The sequence below is a fragment of the Danio rerio genome, chromosome 13 (assembly GCF_049306965.1).
Source record: "Danio rerio strain Tuebingen ecotype United States chromosome 13, GRCz12tu, whole genome shotgun sequence".
NCBI lineage: Eukaryota > Metazoa > Chordata > Actinopteri > Cypriniformes > Danionidae > Danio > Danio rerio.
This window is the reverse complement of record NC_133188.1, coordinates 55,295,001-55,322,500: the sequence shown is the minus strand read 5'-3', so window position 1 is coordinate 55,322,500 and position 27,500 is coordinate 55,295,001. Positions and strand designations below refer to the sequence as shown.

At 43.7% G+C, this 27,500-nt stretch overlaps 1 protein-coding gene across 2 annotated transcripts in view; it reads left to right on the top strand.

Annotated features, from left to right (window-relative positions):
* The window catches only part of adgra1b (adhesion G protein-coupled receptor A1b), a 168,783-nt gene that overhangs the window by 29,797 nt on the left and 111,486 nt on the right, over positions 1 to 27,500 (top strand). For both annotated transcript variants that reach the window (XM_073920362.1, XM_073920363.1), the window contains exon 8: positions 26,100 to 26,264. In XM_073920362.1, coding sequence (XP_073776463.1) covers positions 26,100 to 26,264 — 165 coding nt within the window. The remainder of the gene's footprint in view (positions 1 to 26,099; positions 26,265 to 27,500) is intronic.

Sequence of the window (27,500 nt, the reverse complement as noted above, 5' to 3'; positions counted from 1 at the left end):
GGGAGATTCGGTTCAGAAGCTACTCGTCTGAAAGAGTATTGAACGGGCCAATTAAGAATGAATTGGCAGCGCAAGCCTGCGCAGGTGAGCGGCATAAGCAATCAACTGAGTATATAAGCTCACCTGGCGCCAGCAGACGCTATCCTTTTCGCTTCAGAGACTTTTCTGATCGAGCTTCATGAGGGTTCCTCCTGCTGTCTACAGCCACTTCGAGCGAACGAGTGTCTCCCGGTCCAGAGCGAGTCCACGCAGCGGCAGATGGTCGAGCTGGGTTTCTCCCTTGCCTGGCGTCCCTTTGGGTCCGGTCCTCCAGAGCGGTGCGAATTGTTGCAAAGCATCCTAAAAGAGCAACACAGTCGTGCAGCACGTCCTTTTCAGGACGGCGCTCCGACTGTGCGTTTCTGGTTGCGGGGGTTTCCTGGCTCCGGATGATGGGCACGATCACTGCATTACATGTTTGGGGGTCCAGCATGTTAATGTGGTGCTCGGGGGCGGTTCATGTCGTCACTACGATGCCATGACCGTCGCGCAGTTGAGATCGCGGCAAACTCTCGTGAGAGAGCAAGCCGCCCCAGTCGCCTCCTGTTCTGCAGCGGGCGCTCGGGCAGATCTGAGGGTTCCAGCGAGAGATAATCCGCCGCCTAAGGGCTCGCGGACCTCTCGCTCCTCCAAGCGCTCCATCCAAGCTTCGGGCGCTGGGAGTGATCCGTCTAATCAGATGGTAGCTCTCACGCTCGCTGTCACCGGAGATCAGATGTCCTCCGCGGCATCGGAGGGCGGGCTTTCATTGTCCGACGATGATCCGGACCCGCTCGCCCCCTTCGGGCAGGTGAGCGCTGTCAAAACGGATACTGAAACGGACGTGTTAGCCGTGCTTTCCCGGGCTGCTTCGGCCGTGGGTTGGAGATGGTTTATCCCCCAGCTCCGCGGCCGGACCGACTAGAGGGGCGTTCCCTTCTTCCCGGCGACGCACAGTAGGCTCGCGCGGTCTTAAAGAGCACCTTTTTCTGCTCGTGCTGCGTGTCCCTCCACCCTCACCACTCTTGGTGGTGTAGCAGCCAGGGGGTATGTGGCGATTCCTCAGGTTGAGTGTGCTATGGTGGTTAATCCGCACAGCGCCTCTTCTTGGCGGGGTCTGCTTTGTCTCCCATCCAAAGCCTGTGAGTTTTCGGCTCCCTCGGAGCTAGAGCTTACAAAGCTACGGACCAGGCTGCATCCGCCTTGCATGCGATAGCCACCGTCCAGCGCTACCAAGCGCAGGCGCTGGCTGAGCTGCACGAGGGTGGGTCCAACCCAGGCTTATGAGCTTCGCACCGCAGCCGACTAAGCTCTTCGGACTACTAAGTCCGCTGCGTGTGCTCTGGGGAGGACGATGTCCACACTAGTGGTCCAGAAGCCCCACCTCTAACAAAACTTGGTGATATGCGCGAAGTTGACAAAGTCCGCTTTCTTGACTCGCCCATATCCCAAGCTAGTCGGCGACACAGTCTGCGAATTCACCCAGGAATTCGAGGCAGTGAGAGAGCAGTCCGATGGGTGATGTCTAATCGGCGGCCCCGTAAGCCCGCTCCGCCCGCCGTGCCATCCATACCTGCTCCTTGCCGAAGGCGCCCGCCTACGAGAGCTGCACCGCCCCCGCACTCGCCTCTGGCGAAGCGAGCGCGTCGAGCACCTCGGAAGCAGGCCACTCCCCCTGCCCGGAACGCCGCTAAGTCTGGCAACGGACCGCGAAGCGTCCCTGGGACAGGTCATCTGGAGAGGAGGGAACTTGCTCTTTCCCCGCTGGAGGGCGGGGTGCCATTTCCAACGGCACTTTTTACTGCCATGAAATGAAAGGGCACTTTTCCACTTCTCCAGAGGTGACAGCCCGAAATCTGCCAGTTTGAGCTCAGCTCTCTAGCTCGTAGGTTCGGTGCACTCCGCCAGTGGCTCACGGGCACTGCAGGCCCTGCCAGCCTGGGACGCGCCGCCTCTCAGCTCGCAGGGTCTGCATGCTCCGCCAGCGGCTCACGGGCGCTGGGGGGACGGTCTCCCTTCTCCCAGCCCCCAAGCCCCCCCTCCGGAGTCAGGGTGCGGAGCCAGAGCGAATCGCTCTCCTCCAGCTCTTCTGTGGGACCCTCGCGCTCCCCGGATCAGCACACCCGCTCCTCGCTGCCCCTCCGCGGGTACGTCAACGATTGCTGCGATGACGTCATTAGCGAGGGCTCTGCCTGCCTGGTTAGCGCGGGCCAGCCCCTCGCGGTGGCTCATACGCACGATCAGACTCGGCTACGAACTACAGTTCTCCAAACGGCCTCCCAGGTTTACGGGCGTGTATTTCACCAGGGTCTATCCCCTGTCCGCCCTTGTCTTGCGAGAGGAGATTGCTGCCCTCCTGGCGAAAGGTGCAATCGAGCCGGTACCTCCAGCCGAGATGGAGAGCGGGTTTTACAGCCCGTACTTCATCGTACCCAAAAAGAGCGGTGGGTCACGGCCAATCCTAGATCTGCGCGTTTTGAATCACTGCCTTCACAAGCTGTCGTTCAGAATGCTTACGCAGAGGCGCATCCTCCGATGCGTTCGTCCTCAGGATTGGTTTGCAGCCATAGACCTGAAGGACGCGTATTTCATGTCTCCATTCTTCCACGCCACCGTCAGTTTCTGCGGTTTGCGTTCGAAGGTCGAGCATGGCAGTACAAGGTCCTCCCCTTCGGGCTCTCTCTGTCTCCGCGGGTCTTCACCAAACTCGCGGAGGGTGCCCTAGCGCCTCTGCGGCTTGCGGGCATCCGCGTACTCAATTATCTCGACGACTGGCTGATTTTAGCCCACTCTCGGGAGCAATTGACTGCGCACAGAGACGAGGTGCTCCGGCATCTCCGCCTATTGGGGTTGCAGGTCAACTGGGAAAAGAGCAAACTCGCCCCGGTGCAGAGGATCTCTTTTCTCGGGATGGAGCTGGACTCGGTCACCATGGTAGCGCGCCTCTCCGGAGAGCGCGCTCGCCTGCTGCTGAACTGTCTGAGGGAGCTCGACAGCAAGTTAGTGGTCCCACTGAAATATTTTCAGAGACTCCTGGGGCATATGGCTTCCGCTGCGGCCGTCACGCCGCTCGGATTGCTCCATATGAGACCACTTCAGCACTGGCTTCAAGATCGAGTTCCGAGACGCGCATGGCATGCGGGCACACACCGAGTCTCTGTTACTGCGCTGTGTCGCCGCACCCTCAGCCCTGGAACGACCCCTCGTTCCTGCAGGCCGGTGTGCCTCTGGGACAGGCGTCCAGTCATGTTGTTGTTTCGACAGATGCTTCCAGCACAGGCTGGGGAGCCGTGTGTAGCGGGCATGCAGCTGCGGGCCTGTGGGTAGGTGCCCAGCTGCATTGGCACATCAATCGCCTAGAGCTGTTGGCAGTGTTCCTTGCTCTCCGCCGTTTTTCTCCGGTGCTGGGGCAGCAACACGTGCTGGTCAGGACGGACAGTACGGCGGCGGCGGCGTATATCAACCGCATGGGGGGTATGCGCTCTCGCCGCATGTCTCAGCTCGCCCGCCGTCTGCTCCTCTGGAGTCACCCGCGGCTGAAGTCGCTGCGCGCCATTCACATCCCAGGTATGCTCAACCGTGCAGCCGATGTGCTCTCACGGCAGCAGATTCACTCTGGAGAATGGAGACTCCACCCCGAGTCTGTCCAGCTGATATGGGCGCGATTCGGGGAGGCCCAGATCGATCTGTTGCTTCCCCCGAGAACGCTCATGGCCAGTTGTTTTATTCCCTGACCGAGGGCTCTCTCGGCACGGATGCACTGGCCCACAGCTGGCCTCGGGGCATACGCAAGTATGCGTTTCCCCCAGTGAGCCTGATCGCGCAGTTAATGTGCAAGGTCAGGGAGGACGAGGAGCAGGTTTTGTTAGTTGCGCCCCTCTGGCCCAACCGAACCTGGATATCAGAGCTCTCCCTCCTCGCGACGGCCCTCCCTTGGCAGATCCCTTTGAGAGAGGACCTACTTTCTCAGGGACAAGGCACCGTCTGGCACCCTCGTCCCGATCTCTGGAACCTCCACGTGTGGTCCATAGACGCGAGGAAGACTTAGGTAACCTGCCGCCCGCGGTGGTTGATACCATCACTCAGGCTAGAGCCCCCTCCACGAGGCGCGCCTACGCCCTGAAGTGGAGTCTATTCACTGAGTGGTGTGTCTCTCGCAGAGAAGACCCCCGATCTTGCCAGATCAGTGTTGTGCTCTCTTTCCTTCAAGAGAAGCTGGACAGCAGGCTGTCGCCCTCCACTCTCAAGGTTTACGTTGCTGCCATCTCCGCTCACCATGACGCGGTGGCTGGCGGCACCGTGGGAAAGCATAACCTCATCATCCGGTTCCTCAGAGGCGCTAGGCGAATTAATCCAACTCGCCCCCCTCTCACGCCCTCTTGGGATCTCGCCCTCGTTCTCACGAGCCTGCGATTGATCCCTTCGAGCCACTCGATACAGTATCTTTAAGATTTCTGTCCCTGAAGACAGCTCTGCTGGTCGCGTTGGCCTCCATTAAGAGGGTCGGGGACCTGGAGGCATTTTCGGTCAGTGACTCGTGCCTGGAATTCGGGCCGGGATTTTCTCACGTTATTCTGAGACCCCGCCCGGGTTATGTGCCCAAAGTTCCTACCACTCCTTTTAGAGATCAGGTAGTAACCCTGCAAGCGCTGCCCCCGGAGGAGGCAGACCCAGCCCTGTCCTTACTTTGTCCAGTTCGCGCTCTGCGCATTATGTGGACCGTACTCAGAACTTTAGATCTTCTGAGCAGCTCTTTGTCTGTTATGGCGGACGGCAGCAGGGAAGTGCCGTGTCTAAACAACGTTTATCCCACTGGATTGTGGAGGCCATTTCATGTGCTTATTTGAGCAGAGGCCAGCCGCGCCCCCCAGGAATGCGCACTCCACTCGGAGCGTTGCATCCTCTTGGGCGTGTGCGCGTCGCGCCTCTTTAGCAGACATTTGTAGAGCTGCGGGCTGGGCGACACCCAACACATTTGCAAGATTTTATAATCTGCGAGTGGAGCCGGTTTCCTCAAGGGTGTTAGGTACCTTTGGTGATTGAGGAAACAACTCGGTAGGTGTTGTACACGCTTGCGGTGCCTTTTTTCCCTAACACGGAGAGATGTGCACCCTCCTGTCTGTCAGTAAAGTTCCCCATTCGGTGAGCCCTGCAGATTCCTTCAAGGCCCCCAGCACTGACTCAGCGGAGGAGTCACTTGCTGGCCCATTACGTAGTAGGTCTGCCCGCTGGTCAGCCCTCGTTTTGGGTATAGGTGCCTGCTATGGCCGATCCCCGCTGGTGATCCCCATATGCTTTTCCGCCACGGTTAAGTTCCCCCCCTGGGCGGACCCGTGCTTTCCCTATCTGCTAACCACCTTCTTATGCGCACTCCCCCTTTTCAGGGTTAGTCCATATGTAATTCCATTTGTTTCCCCCTATTGGGTGCGGATGGTCTCCGCAGCGTCCTCCCTACTGGGATGGCACGCTTCCCAACTTACTGTCGTGTATTCCTAGAATTATCTAGACGCTAGCGACTCCCAAAAAAGATACCTATTCCGTAAAACTTCTTTTGAAGTAGGATAAGTTAGGGCCATGGGCACGTTGGAGGACCACGCCTCTCGTGATCTGGGTGCGTCACGCTTGCCTGACCGCTCTCTCATGGTGGGTGTTGGTAAGGTGCAGTCATTATGGCGCTTTCAATGGGCTCCCATACGTGGATTTTAACAATCAAATCCACTTATAGTGCTGAAGTTCCCCCCGAAGGGGAACGTTCGAGGTTACTAAAGTAACCCTTCGTTCCCCGAGGAGGGGAACGGAAGCACTATACTCCGTCGCCATAATGACTGTCCCTTAGCTGTTAAAAGTCTCTTCAGCTTAAAAAGGATAGCGTCTGCTGGCGCCAGGTGAGCTTATATACTCAGTTGATTGCTTATGCCTCTCACCTGCGCAGGCTTGCGCTGCCAATTCATTCTTAATTGGCCCGTTCAATACTCTTTCAGACGAGTAGCTTCTGAACCGAATCTCCCATACGTGGATTTTTACAATCAAATCCACTTATAGTGCTTCCGTTCCCCTCCTCGGGGAACGAAGGGTTACTTTAGTAACCTCGAACGTTCTCTGATTGTGAACAAATAATTTGAGTTATAACTATATTTATTAAATTATAATATATAATAATTCATTCATTCATTCATTGATTAATCTGTTAATTAATTAGTTATTTATTTAATTAATTACTCACTCCTTAACTCATAAAGACAATCAGTTGTTTGTATTTCTTGACTCAGTAAATGAATCAGTCTCGTAAAGGCCCTTGCTTGTTCATTTCTCTTTTCATTTGAAGAATTCAGATGAATGAATGAACAAACGAAGCGAGTGAGCAAATGAATAAACGAATGACTCACTCATAAAGACATTCTCTTTTTCAGTCTCTGCTTTTGAACAAATTGGATGAATTAATGAAATTATGAATGAATCAGTAATTAATTAATTACTCATAAATACACATTGTTTAATTTTTTTGGTTTTGAAAAAATGTAATGAATTAATGAATCACTCATAAATACACTCACTTGTTCAGTTGTTTGGTTATGAACAAGTTAAATGAATGGATGGATGAATGAATAAATGAATGAATGAATCACTCATAAAGACACTCACTTATTCAGTTTTTTTGTTTTGAACAAAATGAATGAATGAAAGAATGAATGAATGAATGAACGAACGAACGAATGAATGAATGAACAAATGAATGAATCCCTCATAAATACACTTACATGTTCAGTTTTTGTTTTTTTTACAAATTAGATGAATGGAAGAATTAATTAATTGATTAATTGATTACTTGATAAATGAATGAATCCCTCATAAATACACTCACTTGTTCAGTTTTTTGGTTTTGAACAAATTGAATGAATGAATGGTTGAATGAATGAATGAATGAATGAATAAACAAACTGAATGAATGAATGAATGAATGAATGAATGAATGAATGAATGAATGAATGAACAAATTAATGAACGAATGAACGAATTAATGAATGAATGAAAAAATTAATGAATCCCTCATAAATACACTCGCCTGTTCAGTTTTGTTTGGTTTTGAATGAATGAATGATTGAATGAATGAATGAATGAATAAATGAACGAATGAATGAACGAATTAATAATTGAATGAACAAATTAATGAATCCCTCATAAATACACTCGTTCAGTTTTTTTGGTTTTGAATGAATGAATGAATGAATGAATGAATGAATGAATGAATGAATGAATGAATCACTCATAAAGACTTTCAGACTTTTTCAGTTCTCAGTTCTTGAATGAATCTCGTGACAGAGCTTCCAGGGCCGTTAACACTGTTCTGGATTGTATTATGTCCTGAAGTGAAGTGAGTGGTTCATACCTTGATAACCTGGGATGGGGATTAATCATCTGCTTTTGTCTTTTGAGATGATCAGTTGTGCTGGATCTGAACTAGCTCACTCTGTCCATCCATCAGTCCTACATTTATCACCGGCCCTGTCAATTGATAACACACACTTGCGGTTATTAAATATCAAAGCAGAAGAGATAAAGGCCCTTTAGCTGGATCACTGATTTATCTCTGTCCTTTTGGAGATTAGAGCTGTTTCTCTTTAATGAATAAATTATGATAATGCAGACACTTCCCAGATTCATGCATTGGAGCTAAAATGGACTGTAACAATGTGCAAAATCTATCATGCATATTTACACTTCATATTCTATGCAGATTCTATGTAGGTTTTTGATGGTTGTTAGGGAGTTCTATGGGGTTGCTTTATACTTTTAGATGGTTGTTAGGGTGTTGCATATAGTTCTGTTGTAGTCGTGCAGTTGTTATGTAGTTTTTTTTTGATGGTTGTTAGGGTTTTCTATGGGGTTGCTATATAGTTTTAGATGGTTGTTAGGGTGTTAAATGCAGTTGCTGTATAGTTTTAGATGGTTGTTAGGGTATTCTATGGGGTTGCTATATACTTTTAGATGGTTGTTAGGGTGTTAAATGCAGTTGCTGTATAGTTTTAGATGGTTGTTAGGGTATTCTATGGGGTTGCTATATACTTTTTGATGGTCGTTAGGCTGTTCTCCGGGGTTTCTATATAGTTTTAGATGGTTGTTAGGGTGTTTTATGCAGTTGCTGTGTAGTTTTTTATGGTTGTTATGGTGTTCTATAGGGTTGCTATATAGGTTTAGATGGTTGTTAGAGTGTTTAATGCAGTTGCTGTGTAGTTTTAAGTGGTTGTTAGGGTGTTCTGTGGGGTTGCTATATAGTTTTAGATGGTTGTTAGGGTGTTTAATACAGTTGCTGTGTAGTTTTTGATGGTTGTTAGGGTGTTCTGTGGGGTTGCTATATAGTTTTAGATGGTTGTTAGGGTGTTTAATACTGTTGCTGTGTAGTTTTTGATGGTTGTTAGGGTGTTCTGTGGGGTTGCTATATAGTTTTAGATGGTTGTTAGGGTGTTTAATACAGTTGCTGTCTAGTTTTTGATGGTTGTTAGGGTGTTCTATAGGATTGCTAGATGGTTGTTTGAGTGTTTAATGCAGTTGTATTCTAGTTTTTTGATGGTTGTCAGGGTGTTAATTGCAGTTGCTGTGTAGGTTTTGATGTTTGTTAGGGTGTTCTCTGTGGTTGCTATATAGTTTTAGATGGTTGTTAGGTCATTCTGTATAGTTGTATAAGGTTGTTAAGGTGTACTATGCAGCTATTTTGTCATATCAGATGGTTGTTGGGGTGTTTAATGCAGTTGCTATATAGTTTTAGATGGTTGTTAGGGTGTTCTATGTGGTTGCTATATAGTTTAGTTGGTTGTTAGATTGTTCTATGGGGTTGCTATATAGTTTAGTTGGTTGTTAGGGTGTTTATTGCAGTTGCTTTGTAGTTTTAAATGGTTGTTAGGGTGTTCTATGTGGTTGCTATATAATTTTGAATGGTTGTTAGGGTGTTGCATGGGGTTGTGTTGTAGTTTTCAGATTGTTGTTAGGGTGTTCTGTGCAGTTGTTTTGTAGTTTTTTGATGGTTGTTAGGGTGTTTAATGCAGTTGCTGTGTAGTTTTTAATGGTTGTTAGGGTGTTCTATGTGGTTGCATGTGGTTGCTATATAATTTTAGATTGTTGTTAGGTTGTCATGTATAGTTGTACAAGGTTGTTAGGGTGTACTATTTTGTCAATTTTAGATGGTTGTTAAGGTGTTTAATGCAGTTACTGTGTAATTTTTGATGGTTGTTAGGGTGTTCTAGGGGGTTACTTTATACGTTTAGATGGTTGTTGCTGTGTTTAATGCAGTCGCTGTGTAGTTTTTGATGGTTGTTAGGGTGTTCTAAGGGGTTGCTATATACTTTTAGATGCTTGTTGCTGTGTTTAATGCAGTTGCTGAGTAGTTTTTGATGGTGTTCAGGGTGCTTTAAACACTTTTTATAAAGTTTTCAGATGGTTGTTAGGGTGTTATTTGCAGTTACTATGTATGTTATAGGTTGTCAAAGACTATTGTACTTATTTATGTAGGGCAACAGTTTCTTCAATGCAGCCAAGGACCATCAAGTCTGTGTTCCTGAAACTAATAAAGTCATGATTATTTTTATTATTTAGCCTGACATGTTTACTGTTTTAAATATTTGAAATGTTTTTTGTTTTAATATAATATATGGTGTTCAGCGGGGAAAAGTTGTTGTTTTAAACCCAGACCTTTGAAAAGAGCATATTTTAGAGCAGTAATCACAGTAACGTGATATTTTTATCCAAGGTTATCAAACCGTCAGGATCGCTGGCTGTTTTCCAGCTCCAGCAGATGTGCCTCAACAAGCCTCCAAGAGTTCTGCAGTTTTCCAGAGCTTAAAGAAACATATGCTGCATGCTAATGATGGCGATAATGTGCCACATGCAGAGTCTTAAGCAGTGGCCGGACCACTGTAACTCTCTCTGTGTCCCCTAGCCGCATGTGTTCAGATTTGGGGATCAAAACCACAATTATACAGATGACGATGGACACCCATTCTCAGTGTCTGGACTATAGGTAATGCATCACCTTATTGTCTACTGTAGAGCTGCATTTCTGTAATAAAACAGAGAAGAAGAAAAAGAAAATAGTAAAAATGCGATTAAAAAATGTCAGTTTGGCTGTGTTTATGCTGCATAGTTTGTTTGTGATTAGATAATAATAATGATAATAATTACGCCACAGCCATATCACCCTGCAGCCCAAGAGCGGGAACTCACTGAAGCTAAGCAGCACTGAGCCTGGTCAGTGTCTAAATGGGAGACCAAATGGGAACACTAGGTTCCTGTTGGAAGTGAGGCCAGCAGGGGGCACTCAACCTTTGATCTGTGAGTCCTAATGCCCCAGTATAGTGAAGGGGATGCTATACTGTCAGTGAGTGTTGTCTTTCAGATGAGAAGTTAAAGCGAGGTCCTGACTCTCTGCTCATTAATAATCTCATGGCACTTCTGGGAAAGAGTATGGGTGTAACCCTGGTGTCTTGGCCAAACTCCCTCCATCAGCACTTACCCATCATGGCCTCCCAATCATCCCCATCCACTGTATTGTCTCTATCACTGTCTCTCCACTCCACCTGTAGCTGGTGTGTGGTGAAGCACTGGTGCTGTTGTCCTCTGGCTTCCGGAGCATCATCCAAGTGGAGCTGCACACTGGTGGTGGTGTGGAGAGACCCCCCCTCATGATTGTGAAGCGCTGTGGGAGTACGGCCAAACACTATATAATGTGCAATATATATACACATCACATTACATAATAATAATGATGATGATAAAAAATAATAATGATAATAATATTACTTTAGTAATTCTTATAGCTTTTCTTATTAACAAATGTTGCATTATAAAACTCTTACGTAACTGTTAATTGTAACGACAACTAGAATATATCATTATTTTGTTAATTTATTATTTATTTTATTATTATTAGGAGTAAATTACCTCAGCAAAATTAACTTTAAACCATACATTTTTTATTTAAATATTATTAACATCAACAATTATTTTATTATTATTATCATCATCATAGTAATAATAAACACAATAATAATAATAATAATAATAAATATTATTATTATTATTATTATTATTGTTGTTATTATCATTATTATTATTAATATTATTATTATTATAATTATTACTATTATTATTAGTATCATTATTATTATTATTATTATTATCATTATTGTTATTTTATTATTATTATTGTTATTATTATTAAATTATTAATATACATTTTAAATTACTGCTGCAAAATTCATTTTCAGATGTCAATATATTAAATGCTTCTTTAGTTATTAGTATCCATAACAACACAATTATTGTTGTTGTTATTATTATAAGTAGTATAATTATTATTAATAATATAATTGTATTATTATTATTATTTTTTACGCTGCATATAAAAAAAAATGTGCTGGATAAGTTGCCGGTTCATTCCGCTGTGGCGACCCCGGATTAAATAAAGGGACTAAGCCGACAAGAAAATGCATGAATAAATGTACGTTATTATTTTTATTATTGTTGTTGTTGTTGTTGTTGTTGTTCTACTACTACTACTACTACTATTCTTTTATTAACTAATTAATTAATTTTATTTTATTCTTATTACATTTTAAATTACTGATGCAAAATTAATCTTCAAATGTCAGAACATGAAAGAACATAAATAAATGTTATCTAGTTATTACTATCAACAACTAACACAATTATTATAATTATTATTATTATTATTATTATTATTATTATTATTATTATTATTATTGAAATAAGCATTATTATAATTAATCAAAATTTAAAAATTGAAAAAATTATATCTCCAATTATATCTCCAGAAATCTAATATTAAAGAAAAACCCTCAATAATTGTATTGCACATTATATCTATAAATATACAATAGTGAGTACTATTGTAATTTTGTGCAAACTCGCACGTCCCCTCATTAGTGTACTCAGCCATGTGTGGTTATTAGTGTGCATGCGTGATTGAGCGGCATACGAATCTCAATTCCCTCTCGGATTTCAGTCTTAATCTGAGCGAGACATTCTGAAGTCTGATTATAAAGTGAGCTGAAGCAGACCGACGAGTCAAACACTAGCACACAGCTCCTTTAATGCTTTAATATCTAATAAAACGATCTAATAATATTTCAGCTACTCCTTAAGCTAATGATAATGACTTATGCACACGTAAATGTGGGTAGATTTTATATGCAGTCTGTGAAATAGCAATTTAATGTGAGTTTTTACACAAGCCAAAGTCAGTGGTGCAAGATTTAATAAGCATTTGCACTCCCTTAAAATAATCCAAGCCAGAATATATCAGCAGGAATTGTGTTGATTTGTTATTGCAATACGGATGGCAAGATCGTTTTGCTTAAATGCATTCACATCCATGATTAAATTGAAATTGCATTTGCATGCTTGACAATTCATCTACATGCATGTTTAAATGCATTTAGATTGCATTAACATATCCGTCTGTTATTGCATATTTACATTAGAGTTGTGTTTTGTATATTACATTAATTCAGTTTTATGCTTCTGTAATCAGACGCTCTTTAATATACAGGGTGTGCCATTTACATGGATACGCCTTAATATAATGGGAATGGTTGGTGATGTTAATGTCCTGTTTGTAGCACATTAGTGTATGTCAGGAAGCAAGCTTTTCAAGATGGGTGGTGACCATGGTGGTCATTTTGAAGTCGGCCATCTTGGATCCAACTTTTGTTTTTTTCAGTAGGAAGAGGGTCATGTGACACATCAAACTTATTGGGAATTTCACAAGAAAATCAATGGTGTGCTTGATTTTAACGTAAGTTTATTCTTTCATGAGTTATTTATAAGTTTCGGACCTCTTATAAAATGTGTTCAGTGTGCTGCCCATTGTGTTGGATTGTCAGTGCAACCCTCTTCTCCCACTGTTCACACACTGATAGCAACACCGCAAGAGAAATGCCAGCACAGGCTACCAGTATCCATAGTTTTAAAATATCTAGTCTAAAATTATTTACTGTTATCAGGACAAAGATAAAATAAATCAGTTATTAGAGATGAGTTATTAACACTATTTAGTTTAGAAATGTGTTGAAAAAATCTGCTCTCCGTTAAACAGAAAACGGGGAAAAAATAGACAGGGGGCTACTAATTCAGGTGGGCTAATAATTCTGATGTATGTATGCAGGGCTTTACATTAACACGCCAACCTGCCAAATGCGGGTAGATTTCGGCGATGGCAGGTAAGACAGACACTGCCACTAGCCACTTTGGCTGGTTGAAAATAATTTTCCCAGATAATAATTCTTAAAGCAGGGTTCGACAATAAGGATGGTCCAATATACATGCACAGGCGATCGAGAAGCAACACGACTGACAAACATAATTGCGTTCACAACTTCGCCCAGAGCAAAGCAGGTGAATACCGAATGAGAGGATAATCACTCGCGCTAACAGCTCAGGTGATGCGCGCGACTGTTTATAACGCGTGCGCGCTCCCGTTTCCTTTTGTGAAGCAACTGTGTCTAGAAACACAACTGATGCGATCGGTTCTCTTTCAAATAGACTGAACAAAAAGGAGGAACATGCACCCACAGTCCTGCTGCTTTCAAGAGTTCCAGAGTTGACTTATTGTAAGCAGCACCAGTTGCTTTGGGTTTAACCATTCTTTGAACAGATCATTTATGGGTCTCATTAACCATGCGTGTGTGATCATCCTTTCATTATCACACAGTATGTTTTTACCTGCTTTCTTTTGCATTAATATGGTTTACTTATATATATTTTTTTACAATAACATTGCTTTAATAGGAGAATAACTCCCCATTTATGTGTAGTTAACTGGTGATAGCCAGGACACATGACTGTGCATATGTTTTGTTAAATAAAAAGTTTAGTATTCAGCTATATTTTGCATGTTTTCACACATTTACAATTTGTGGCTGAGAAATAATGAACTGTTTATGTATGGTGTGGTCGGAGATAAATTGGGTAAATCCTTCATTTTGGGCTCTGAACATTCTGAAAACTAATTGTAATATATGAAAGCCTGACCCATCTGCTCATGATTATTGAGCAAGCTCATACACGACACAAAAAAAGAGGCATGTAGAGATAACGCAAACTCTAAATCAAGTCATTCAGCATGTCAAAGTCATATTTATGTGTATAAAATCTATTTTCCCAACAATAAAATTGTGGCTAGTGAAAATGGCGAGTGGCTAGTTTTGTTGGAAAACTGCTAGCCACAGTGGCTGGTGGTCAAAAAAGTTAATGTTAAGCCCTGAATTTATGTGTGTTTCAATTCACTTTGACTTTAGCCTATATAGGTTCTGTTTAGAACATGGTGTTATCTGTTCTGACAGACTGTGTGAAAGCATTTGTAATTTTGGTTTAGTTTTGGTTTTGGTTGTGTAAAAGAAGTCAACAAAGACGGATGTTGTGCTAGCTGCGTTAAGAGTTTAGCAAACTTGTTAAATGTATTGAAAAACCTGTCATAGCCATCGTAAAAAACTGTAAATCTGTTAAATACATTATATTCATTATATTCACTGAGAAATGAAGTAACATATTAATTTTCAAAATGAGCTGTTCTCCTTTATGCTGAGCACCGCATGCATGTTTAATCACATCCAAAATAAAAGTCTATACTTACTGTGCATACAAATGCACACACACATATGCGTGTATTTGATAAATAAAACATGCATCAAGTATTAATTATACATCATTTTTGTGTTATATATTTGAACAGTTTTTAAATGAGCGTCAAGGCAGTGAATGGAGCTGATGTGCAGCTCATCATGACTCTTGTTCTCTCTGATGACTTTAGCAGTCTGTGCTGATTGGCTGTCGGTGATGTGATGCGGTAACCATGGTGACAGGAGTTTAATTCTCTCATCATGACTCAGTTTGTGTCTTTCTCCCAGAGATTGAGATGAGAAACACTCCATCTTCTAAATACGCTGTAGAAATATCTGTAAATGAGCAGTTATCTGTCCTTTGTGATTCATGTTTTATTAATCAGATTATTTCAGCTTTTGAGTTGCATTATGGGATGTTAATCTTTCCTCCAACAACTTTTAACCGTGACAAGTTGAAAACAAAACTGTTCTGCACGTGTGTAATCAGTGTGCGGTGCTGTATCGTGTGTGTTGGCAGCACTGCAGCACATTTACTGCTATTATACACACATTTCTCTTGACATATGTATTTTTCATTATATTGTTATTGTAAACTACTAAAATGTCACTTTGTTAAACTGTAGGGTTTAATTTTCAACCTCAGAAGTGGACATAGCAGAGATCAACATCCCATAATGCAGTTCCCCACCACTAATAAACACAAAACAAAACTCATTTGTAGATATCCTCTACAGTGTAGTCTCCTGTCAGCGTCTGCTCCTCTGGACCGTCTCAAGTGAACCTGCTGTTTATATAGCGAACCGTATCACACCACTCAGTGGAAACGGGCCAGTAACATGTTACTTTCATTGCCTTTAATGTGAACATTAATTAAGGAGCCTCAGAAAATGGCCATGTTAGAAGACGTTTTCAGATAACAGAGGTTTTTGCATCGGAGGTCTTCATATTGCGAATGTTTTGATCGGTCTCTAATGTAAACAAAACACTTTCTGCAGCTCTCCAGCTTTTTCTGCACACGTGTCTCCATATGTCCTGCGGTTTATTGCACTCGCAACCCTAAAGTCATGGCTCTGATTCCCAGAAGTGCTGATGGGCTGGATACCCTACAGAAAAAAACAGCTTAAACCAGCCTAGGCTGGTTTTAAAGAAGTTTTAGCCATTTCCAGGCTAGTCTTAGCTGGTCAGGCTGGGAGATGACCAGCTAAAACCAACTTGACCAGCCTAGCCAGGCTGAAAGCCCAGCCAAAACCAGCTATGTCCAGCTTAAACCAGGCTGGTCAAGCTGGTTTTAGCTGGATTTAGCTGGTCATTTTCCAGCCTGACTAGCTAAGACCAGGCTGGAAATGGCTGGAAACCAGCCTGGAAATGGCCAAAACCCCTCTAAAACCAGCCTGGTCGACCAGCTAAAACCAGCCAACCAGCCTAGGCTGGTTTAAGCTGGATTTTTCAGCAGGGTAGCAGGAATGCTCTCTGATGCTCTTACTGAACTCAGTTTCATCAGACACTAGAGTGATGAAGAGTGTTTCTCAGTGTGTGTGTGTGTGTGTGTGTGTGTGTGTGTGTGTGTGTGTGTGTGTGTGTGTGTGTGTGTGTGTGTGTGTGTGTGTGTGTGTGTGTGTACTGTTTCCATATTGACGTTTTCATTAATATTTCAGGTTCATTTACCTCTTGTTTTTGTTTTGGTTGATCCTGCGAGCCTCTATAGTGGACTATTTTGATGCTCTGGATTTTGAAATATTCATCGACTGAAGCTTCACAGACCTGTTATTATCTGCAGATTGTGCATGTGTGTGTGTGTGTGTGTGTGTAAATGCGGCTAATGAAGCGCTTTTAGAGACGATTGGGGATGGCTGGACAATGCAGCCCTGTTGTGTGAATGTAGGTCACTGTGTGTGTGTGTGTGTGTGTGTGTGTGTGTGTGTGTGTGTGTGTGTGTGTGTGTGTGTGTGTGTGTGTGTGTGTGTGTGTGTCCTCAATTATGCTTGCTTGTTCAACTCTTGTTTGGACTTTATGTTGTAGGAAAATGTAGTGCGTGCAGAATACACTGCCAGTATGATACAATGTTGTGGGTGGTTGCTAGGGTGTTACTGTGCAGTTGCTAATGTGTTGTGGAAGGTTGCCAGGGTGTTGCCATGCAGTTGCTAATGTGTTGTGAGAGGTTTCCAGGATGACGATTGCTTATGTGTTGTTTGAGGATGCAAGGGTGTTGCTTTGTGGTTACTTAGGTGTCGTGGATGGTTGCCAGGGTGTTGCTATGCAGTTGATTATGTGTTGTTAGTTGCTATGGTGTTACTTTGTATTTGCTAATTTGTTGTGGTTGGTTGCCAGGACGTTTCTATGCATTTACTCATGTGTTGTATGTGGTTTCCAAGGTATTGCTAGACATAGTTACTTAAGTGTTGTAAGTGGTTGCTAGGGTGTTGCTATGCGGTTGCTAATATGTTGTGGGAGGTTGCCAGGGTGTTGCCATGCAGTCGCTAATGTGTTGTGAGAGGTTTCCAGGATGACGATTGCTTATGTGTTGTTTGAGGATGCAAGGGTGTTGCTTTGTGGTTACTTAGGTGTCGTGGATGGTTGCCAGGGTGTTGCTATGCAGTTGATTATGGGTTGTTGGTTACCATGGTCTTACTTTGTATTTGCTAATTTGTTGTGGTTGGTTGCCAGGACGTTTCTATGCATTTACTTAAGTGTTAAAGGTGGTTTTCAGGGTGTTGCTATGCAGTTGCTAATGTGTTATGGGTAGTTTTATATGTGATAATGCAGTATACAGGTGGTTATTAGCTGAGCTAATGTGTTGTGAGTGTTTGCCAGGTTTTGTACTGTAGTTTCCAATGTGTTGTGGGGTTATCATGGTGTTACTGAGCAGCTGCTAATGTGTTGTTGGTGTTGCCAGTTGCAATGGTGGACTTGTCTTGATTACCATGGAGTATGCACAGTGATTGAAAGAGTACTGAACAATCATACTCAAGTAAAAGTATCATTACTTGCCTAAAAATGTGCTGTGAGTAAAAGTGTCTGCTGTAAATGTTACTCAAAGGATAAGCCCTTTCAAAAGTATGCAAGAGTAGTGAGTATTATGCTGTGAAAAGTTGATGTATTTACATGTCATTTGTGCATGTGTGTGTAAACGTAACATTCTGTAGTGCATTTAGTGATTGCCCAGCAGGTACACAACGTCATAAGACGCTAATATTAGGTCAGATTTAGGTTGTGATGTCAGGTGACCAAAATTCAACGTCTAGCCAGATTCTAAGGACAACGTTATCTTGATGTCCAACAATGACGTTGATAATTGGTTGATTTTAGGTTGTTAGAAAGTGACCAAAATCCAAAATCGAGCCAACATCTTAAACCAACATCATATTGCAACCCAAGCTCATTCTGGAAACGTAGCCCCGTGGACGTTTCTGGAAACCGTGATTTACGTGGCCGGAGGTACGTACGGCTGCGTTTAGCTTTTTCCGAGCGTACGCTGCGGGGCGGTGTGGCGCCGCTCCGCTCCTCCTCTTTGCGCTCGCCGGCCGACGGCTCGCCTCCGAGTGGAGGGCTTTCCCGATGCAACTAGTTTGTCCGCTTAGCTCACAGCGTTGCGTCGGCGGAGCGGAGGCCCCGGAGGAGGAGGAGCCGGCCGCGGGGACGACGACCGGGATCGAGTTCGGGTTTCAGTTCCAGAAATCAGGTAAGATGAAAAACAGAACCCGAAAAATAAGGGCGAGAACGCGGCGGGATCCGAAAACGAGGTTGAAATCGAAGACGAGGGCTTTTGCTTTTTTTTTTTTTCTGGACGGTTTTTGCAAACTGTCGCTTGGGTTTAGGGAAGGAGGAGGTGGAGGAAGAAGAGGAGGGGTGGCCAGGTCGGCCGATCCGGCGGCTTTTCGCGCGAGAACAGCACGGGTGCTCCCGAGAGGCGCCCGATACGTGAAAAAGCACGCACAGCAGGCTCTCGTGGATTCTTGAAAACAAAAAACGCTCGAATACGTACCTCCCGGGACGTATCTCGCGGCCCGCAGAAACGTCCGCGGGGCTACGTTTCCACAATGAGCTCGGGTTGTCATATAGACATCAAATACACTTTTGATGACATCTAAGACATTTATTTATCAGGTATGGCGACCAAAATCCAACATCTGATAGACGTCATAGTGGTAACGTCCACACAACGTCAAGCTGTAACATCATTAGATGTTGATATTTGGTTGGTTATGGGTTGGATGTTGATGCCGGCCTGACGTTGAGTTCTGATGTAAACCCGATGTTCATTTCCAAACAAAGTGCAACATCCTCCTGACGTTAGGGTACAATGTCAATCTAACGTCATGTTGATGTCCTGTGCCTGCTGGGTTTTTAAGGCCATTTTGGTCATCATACAGTAAACATCCGTCATCTTCTCATCAGTGACCTGCATCTAAACCAGAGTTGAGCTTATTTGGTCCTGGACAGTTTAGCTCCAAAACTAATCAAACACACCTAAACATGCTAAACAGTGTCTTCAAGATCACTAGAAATCTATAAGCAGGTGTGTTTGATTAGAGTAGGAGCTGTGCAGGACGCCAGCCCTCCAGGACCGAATTTGCCCACCCCTGATCTAAGGGGTCAGTGCGTGTACAGATTTTGGACGTCTTCTTGGACACTTTTAAAGCTTCCAAACATTCATTAATTTTCTTGTCGGCTTAGTCCCTTTATTAATCCGGGGTCGCCACAGCAGAATGAACCGCCAACTTATCCAGCAAGTTTTTACGCAGCGGATGCCCTTCCAGCCGCAACCCATCTCTGGGAAACATCCACACCCACACACACACTCATACACTACGGATAATTTAGCCTACCCAATTCACCTGTACCGCATGTGTTTGGATTTTGGGGGAAACCGGAGCACCCGGAGAAAACCCACGCGAACGCAGGGAGAACATGCAAACTCCACACAGAAACGCCAAATGAGCCGAGGTTCGAACCAGCAACCCAGCGACCTTCTTGCTGTGAGGCGAAGATTTACCTTCTAAGGCTGATTTGATTGGACGGGATTCACAGGACTGATTTTTCTAATCACCATAGACAAAAATAAAATACAGTAGTGACTGCAGGTTGAAGGACAGTAAGGGAATAAAAGTACCGATACTGCACTAAACATGTACTCAAGGGAAATTAAAAGTGCACATTTATATAACGACTTAGTTAACTTCAATTCCTGAGAAAAACCACTCAACTACAGTCGTCTGAGTACTTGTAACTAGTTACTTTACACCATGCAGTTGCGGCTATGTTGTGGATGGTTTCCAGTGTGTTGCTATAGCAGTTGGTAGTGTGCTGTAATTGCCAGGGTGTTGCAAATGTTTTGGCTTCATGATGATTTTGAGATCGAGTACTTTGCGCACACATCAGAAGTGATGGAAAAGTGTGTTTGATGTTTGTTTCAGAACTGGGTTTGGTCAAATATCTCAACAACGACACCTATACACTTTTAACTTAGGCCCCGTTTACACTGTGTTATAGTTTGAAAACGCATAAGTTGCTACGGTTACGCCATCCATCCACACTACGCCGGAGTTCTCGAGCGCCGAAAAAAGAGCATTTTGGAAACGCTGGAGAGGCCGTTTTCATTCTGAAGCGCTGCTGCTGCGTCTCAGTGTGGATGAGGGAAAACAGAGACATCTGAAAACGGAGGCGGGGCTGCTGAGATTCGCTACCTGATTGGGGCTTTTGTGTCATTGCGTATCCTTCCCTTATTCGTCAAGCCCCTATCACATGACTATAACACATGGCTTTAACTCTACCGGAAGACAGTCGACCAGCCTTCACTGTAAACAACAACACGTGCACAGAAATGGGAGTGTTGTTTGCACTATTGTCTGTTTTAGTTATTCATTTGTTACGTTTAGTAACAACTCGACCTCGTCGTCTGTCCACAAACATACCTCTCTTGCTTTCTTTGCCATCGCGTTCATTGTTCAACCGGTGTTTGTTGACTTACAATAACCAAATGCCGAGCGAGACGCATGCTTCCTGTTTATACTGAAACGTGCATGCCCAGAGTGCGCGAATGGTCATGTGATGTACGTTTTTTGTGGCGTAGTGTGGATGGAGATATGTTCAGAAACGCTAGGTGAAACGCTAGTGTGGACGTGGATCGTTTTTGATCTAAAACGCCGTTTGCAAACTAAAACGCACTAGTGTAAACAGGGCCTGAGTGCCCCTGCTACATTTTAGGCGCACACACACACACATACACGCATAAATTATCACACACATGAAATATGCCAATACCTACAGAATCAAAACAAATTGGAAAGCTAACAGTAAGACGGTTGATTAAAATTTGTGATGTTTTTTGAATAATGTGGTTAGTTTTCTTTCTTTTGATGTCAGGTTTTCTCTTTGTAACACAAGAGAGATGTTTAGCTGTGGTGTGGTATCATGAGTCTGACTCCTCTCCTGTCTCTGTTGGGGAGGCACTCTGTTATTCTTGGCTTGTGTTTGTCAGTTTAGTGCGACACAAGCACAGCTGCCCTGCCACAGAGACACACACACACACACACACACACACACACACTCTTCAGCCCTGCCACGGAGTCATACACACACACACACACACACACACACACACACTCTTCAGCGCAACCACAGACACACACACACACACACACACACACCATATGTGCTGCAAAGGGGTCAGTCTCTTGTGTTTCTGCGGGCCGCTCTGAGGGTCCGAGGTCATTAATCAGCCATCTAAAGTGCTGCCGGACCGCAGCGCAGAGGAATAATGTGCCATAATCAGACATCATCAGCACATCAGGATGATTTATGCTGCTTTTACCTGCATAATCTCCCAGATAGACACTAAACTGGCCTTTGCTGCACTCAGGACATTAATATGTCATAGAAAACACTTCATATCTTCTGGAGTAAATCTCTGATTATAAAATGTTGCTTGTCAGCTCTGTTTAACCCTTGTGTACTGTTCAGATTGACTCCCCGTTGGTTATGTTCGTGGCTGTTTTTGCCCCATTGACTTCCATTGTAATCACATTTTTTAAATGCAAAGCCCTGACAGCATATAATCATGCATTCCTGATTGTTGCTGCTTTTCCTTGTATATATGCTCAGTGTATTGTTCATTTTTGTTTACATTTTCAAAGCATTTTAACAATATATGTGTCAAAATACCAAAAATCATTATCGTTATATCCTTATGTAAAAAACATTCATAAGCGGACTCTAAACTTGTAAGGCTACCACCTACCACACTTTTACAGCCGCATAGCAACACCCTAGCAACCAAATTCTAGCACGTCCTAAAGCAACAACTTCATAACAACCTACTGTAGCAACACCTTGAAAACCATCTATCAGTACACTTTGTAACATGCCTGGAACCACCTAGCAACAATAAAGGGATACTATAGCAACAGAAGGACAATACCTAGCAACACCCTGTGGACAACTTTGTAACATGCTCATTACCACCTAACAACACCATAGCAACAGAAGGATAATACCTAGCAACACCTGGGGACAACTTTGTAACATGCTCATTACCACCTAGCAACACCATAGCAACAGAAGGATAATACCTAGCAACACCTGGGGACAACTTTGTAACATGCTCATTACCACCTAGCAACACCATAGCAACAGAAGGATAATACCTAGCAACACCCTGGGGACAACTTTGTAACATACTCATTACCACCTAGCAACACCATAGCAACAGAATGATAATACCTAGCAACACCCTGGGGACAACTTTGTAACATGCTCGCTACCACCTAGCAACAACAAAGCAACACCATAGCAACAGAAGAATAAAACCTAGCAACACCTTGGGGACAACTCTGAACATGCTTGTTAGCACCTAGCAACACCAAAGTAACAGAAGGATATTACCTAGCAACACCCAGGGGACAACTTTAAACATCCTTGCTACAACCTAGCCACAACAAAACAACACCATAGCAACAAAAAGATAATACCTATCAATACCTGGGGACAACTTTGTAACATGCTCGCTACCATCTAGCAACAACATAACAACACCATAGCAACATAGGGATAATTCCTAGCAACACCTGGGGACAACTTTGTAACATGCTCAATCACCACCTAGCAACACCATAGCAAGAGAAGGATAATACCTAGTAACACCCTTGGGACAATTTTGTAACATGCTCATTACAGCCTAGGGACAACAAAGCAACACCATAGCAACAGAAGTATAATACCTAGCAACACTCTGGAGACAACTTTATAAGATGCTTGCTAGCAACTATCAACATCATAGCAACAGAAGAATATATCCTAGCAACACCCTAGGGACAACTTTGTAACATGATCACCATAACCTAGCAACAACAAAGTAACACCATAGCAACAGAAGGATATTACCTAGCAACACTCTGGGAACAACTTTGTAACATGCTTGCTACCACCTAGCAACAACAAAGCAACACCATAGCAACAGAGGGATAATACCTAGCAACACCCCGGGGACAACTCTGAACATGCTCGCCACCACCTAGCAACAACAAAGCAACACCATAGCAACAGAAGGTGAATACCTAACAACACCCTAGGGACAACTTTGTAACATGATCACTACAACCTAGCAACATCAAAGCAACACCATAACAACAAAAGATAAGTACCCTAGACACCACATAGCAAAGCCCTGGCAACAACTGAGCTGCACCCTGCCAACCGTAACCACATAGCAAGCAACACCGTAAAAAAATCTCTTAGCAACATGGTGGCAACAGCCAAACAACACCTTTACAATTACACAACAACACTCAGGTGAACAGTAATTCTTTAGATGATGATGTCATTGTTTGATGCAGACATGTGCTGCAGAATTAAATACAGCTGTGAGTCTTATAGTCATCTACACTATTGACAATCACAGGTGGAGCATTAAGGAACCGTCTGCAGTGAAACGGGTTTTAAAGACACAAACAGCAACATCCACACACTCCAGCACAGAATCAAAACTGACAGTCATTATGTCAGGCAAAGAGAGTAAACATTTCCTGAGGTGTGTGTGTGTGTGTGTGTGTGTGTGTGTGTGTGTGTGTGTGTGTGTGTGTGTGTGTGTGTGTGTGTGTGTGTGTGTGTGAGGGATTACGGGCTTGAGCAGTCTCTGTCTCTCTCTCTCTCTGAGCCTCTAATCGTTTTTACTGTGAAAGATTGAGCGTGTTCACTGAGCCACTTGCTATTCCACTGCCGATGTTAGCATGCATGAATCGTTCGCGTCCCTCAGCGTTTCCCTCGAAAATCTGTAAAGAAACACAGGAACAAAGTGTTACAAGTTCTCCAGTTTACAAAAAAAGCAAAGCTGAATATGATTTAGACTGAATAAGCTTAGTTGAGTGTGTGTTGGTGTCGTAAATGTCAGTGGATTACTTTGTAATTAAACAGCCACTTAACTAACGTTTACCTACAATTAGAAAACGTGCACCTGTGTGCGTCTTATGTCTGTTATATTGGGGTTACACTGAACAGGAAGGTTTAATTTGTTAACATCGCTTAACTACATTAATCAGAGCTAATAATACATTTTAATTTCAGCATTTCATAACCTAAGTGAGTTCACAAGTGGACATAATGTTGGGCAAGTAAACAACCACAGCACACTTTTACCCACATAGCAACACCTTAGCAACCACATGGCACAATTTAAACGCATAGTGACAACCACCTCACAACACATTAAAAATCCCATTACACCTTAGCAACCACACAGTAACACCTCAGCAACCACATAGCAACACCTCGACAACCCCACAGCACATTTTAACAGCATAGTGACAACCACCTCACAGCAAACTGAAAATTCCATAGACCTTAGCAACCACATAGCAACATCTTAGCAACCACATAGCACATTTCAACAGCATAGTGACAACCACCTCACAGCAAACTGGAAATCCCATAACAGCTAAGCAACCACTTAGCAACCACATAGCAACACCTCGGCAACCACATCACACGTTTTAACAGCATAGTGACAACCACCTCACAGCTTACTGGAAATCCCACAACACCTTAGCAACCACATAGCTACACCTTATCAACACCTTAGCAACCACATAGCACATTTTAACAGCATTGTGACGACCACCTCACACCACACTGGAAATCCAATAACACCTTAGCAACCACATAGCAACACCTTAGCAACCACATAGCAACATCTTAGCAACCACATAGCTACACCTTAGTAACCACATAGAACATTTTAAAAGCATAGTGACAACCACCTCATATAACACTGAAAATCCCATACCTTAGCAACCACACAGCAACACCTTAGCAACCACATCACACATTTTAGCATTATAGTGACAACCACCTCACACCACACTAGACATCCCGTAACACCTTAGCAACCACATAACAACGCCTTAGCAACCACATAGCACATTTAAACAGCATAGTGACAACCACCTCACAGCACACTGGAAATCCCATAATATCTTAGCAACCACATAGCCCAATTTAACTGAATGGTGACAACCACCTCACAGCACACTGGAAATCCCATAACACCTTAGCAACCACATAGCAACATCTTAGCAGCTACATAGAAACCCCTTAGCAACCACATAGCAACGCTTTAGCAACCACACAGCATAGTGACAACCATCTCACAGCACACTGGTAATCCCATAACACCTTAGCAACCACATAGCACAATTTAACCGAATAGTGACAACCATCTTACAGCACACTGGAAATCCCATAACATCTTAGCAACCACATAGCAACACCTTAGCAACCACACATCACATTTTGACCACATAGTGACAACCACCTCACAGCACACTGGAAATCACATAACACCTTAGCAACCACATAGCAACACATTAACAATCACATAGCAACACCCTGGCAACCACATAGCAACACCCTGGCAACCAGTGCCCCATTTTAGCAATCGTATTGCATACTATAGAAACAACAAAGCAACAATTTTTCATATATCTAATAAAACCCAGCAACACTCAGCAAATAAATCATTAATCAACATTTAGGCACAACCTAGCAACACCCTAACAACCCTAAAGCTAAACAGTATCGTTCACATAGTGGCATCTTTGCAATTTTCTGAATCACAGCACACTTAGCAACCACCTAGCAACACTCTTATAACCATTTTAGAGAAAAGTAGCCAGCTAGCTCACTTTAGAAATTACCTAGCAACACCTCGGCAACTACACTAATGCACTAACCTGACCGTACAATAAAAATCAGTGTTTTATTACTGCTTATAAAAAAAAAATCTATGTAAAAATCACAACTAATGCTGCTTGTAAACTGCTCATTGTTCATGACTTCATAAATAAATCAACACACAGTGTTTGGGTCTCACAGAAACCAGTCTAACACAAGTGCATTGCTCTATGATGTGCTGATGATGAAGCAGACGTGTTGAAGTGTCTGATGTCTCTCCTACAGTGAGCTCATCCTGACCAACATCGACGCTAGCGCTTCCGGTATTTGGCAGTGTCATGTGAGCAGTTCCCGTGGCAACAGCTCTATTGGGATGGAGATCGTGGTGGTTGAGGCGACGGCGCTGTACTGCTCTGCTGAGAGGGTCAGCAGCAGCAAAGGAGACTTTAGGTGAGTCTATAAAACACACACACACACATATTCATAAGTGCACCCTAAACTTGCTGGCCCTGTAAATAATCACCTAGCACACTTTTGCAGCCACAGAGCAACCCCCCGGCAACAACGTTCTAGTGATTATAAAATAACAATCTTGCAAACACCCAGCAACACCCCGGGAACCACATAGCAAAAACATTCTACTAACCTTAAATCAACACCTTTGCAACCACCTGTTAACCACAACCATAATGCAACATCTTTGCAACCTCCTAGCATTTCCTTGTCAATCACATTCTACCAACAATAAAACAACAACTTTGCAACCACCTAGCAACACTCTGGGGACCACCTCACAGCACACTGAAAATTATACAACTCCTTAGCAACCACATAGCAACACCTTAGCAACAACATAGCACACACTAACTGCATAGTGACAACCACCCCACAGCACACTGGGAATCCCATAATACCTTAGCAACCACATAGCAACACCTTAGCAACCACTTAGCACATCTTAACAGTATAGTGACAACCACCTCACAGCAGAATGAAAATTACACAGCACCTTAGCAACCACATAGCAACACCTTAGCAACCACATAGCATATTCTAACTGCATAGTGACAACCACCCCACAGCACACTGGGAATCCCATAACACCTTAGCAACCACATAGCAACACCTTAGCAACCACTTAGCACATCTTAACAGCATAGTGACAGCCACCTCATAGCAGGAAAAAAATTACATAACACCTTAGCAACCACATAGCACATCCTAACTGCATAGTGACAACCACCTCACAGTACACTGAACATTACACCAATCATAAAGCAACCAAGGTTACCAATATTAAAGCAACACATTTACAATCACCTGGCAACACCCTGGGAACCCCCAACAACACCATGTCAATCACATTCAATCAATCCATAAAACAACAACTTTGCAGCAATCTAGCAACACCCTGGGAACCACATCATAGATATATACACTAGATATCGCATAGGGACCCTGAGCATGCGTCAATAGCGCCGCCACATTGGTACAGTGCTCCCAGGACAAATGTCATTCAACCACACTAGTCAAGACAGTGTTATTACGTGAAGATGCGGGACTTTAGCGCTGTCTATGAGTGTAGTAACGAGCAAACAAAGAAAACAAAGCACAAAGGCAGAACATTTCATAGGTAATATTACGTTTTTTTCTGTTTTTGTATGTTCTGAACTTTTGTGCTAATCA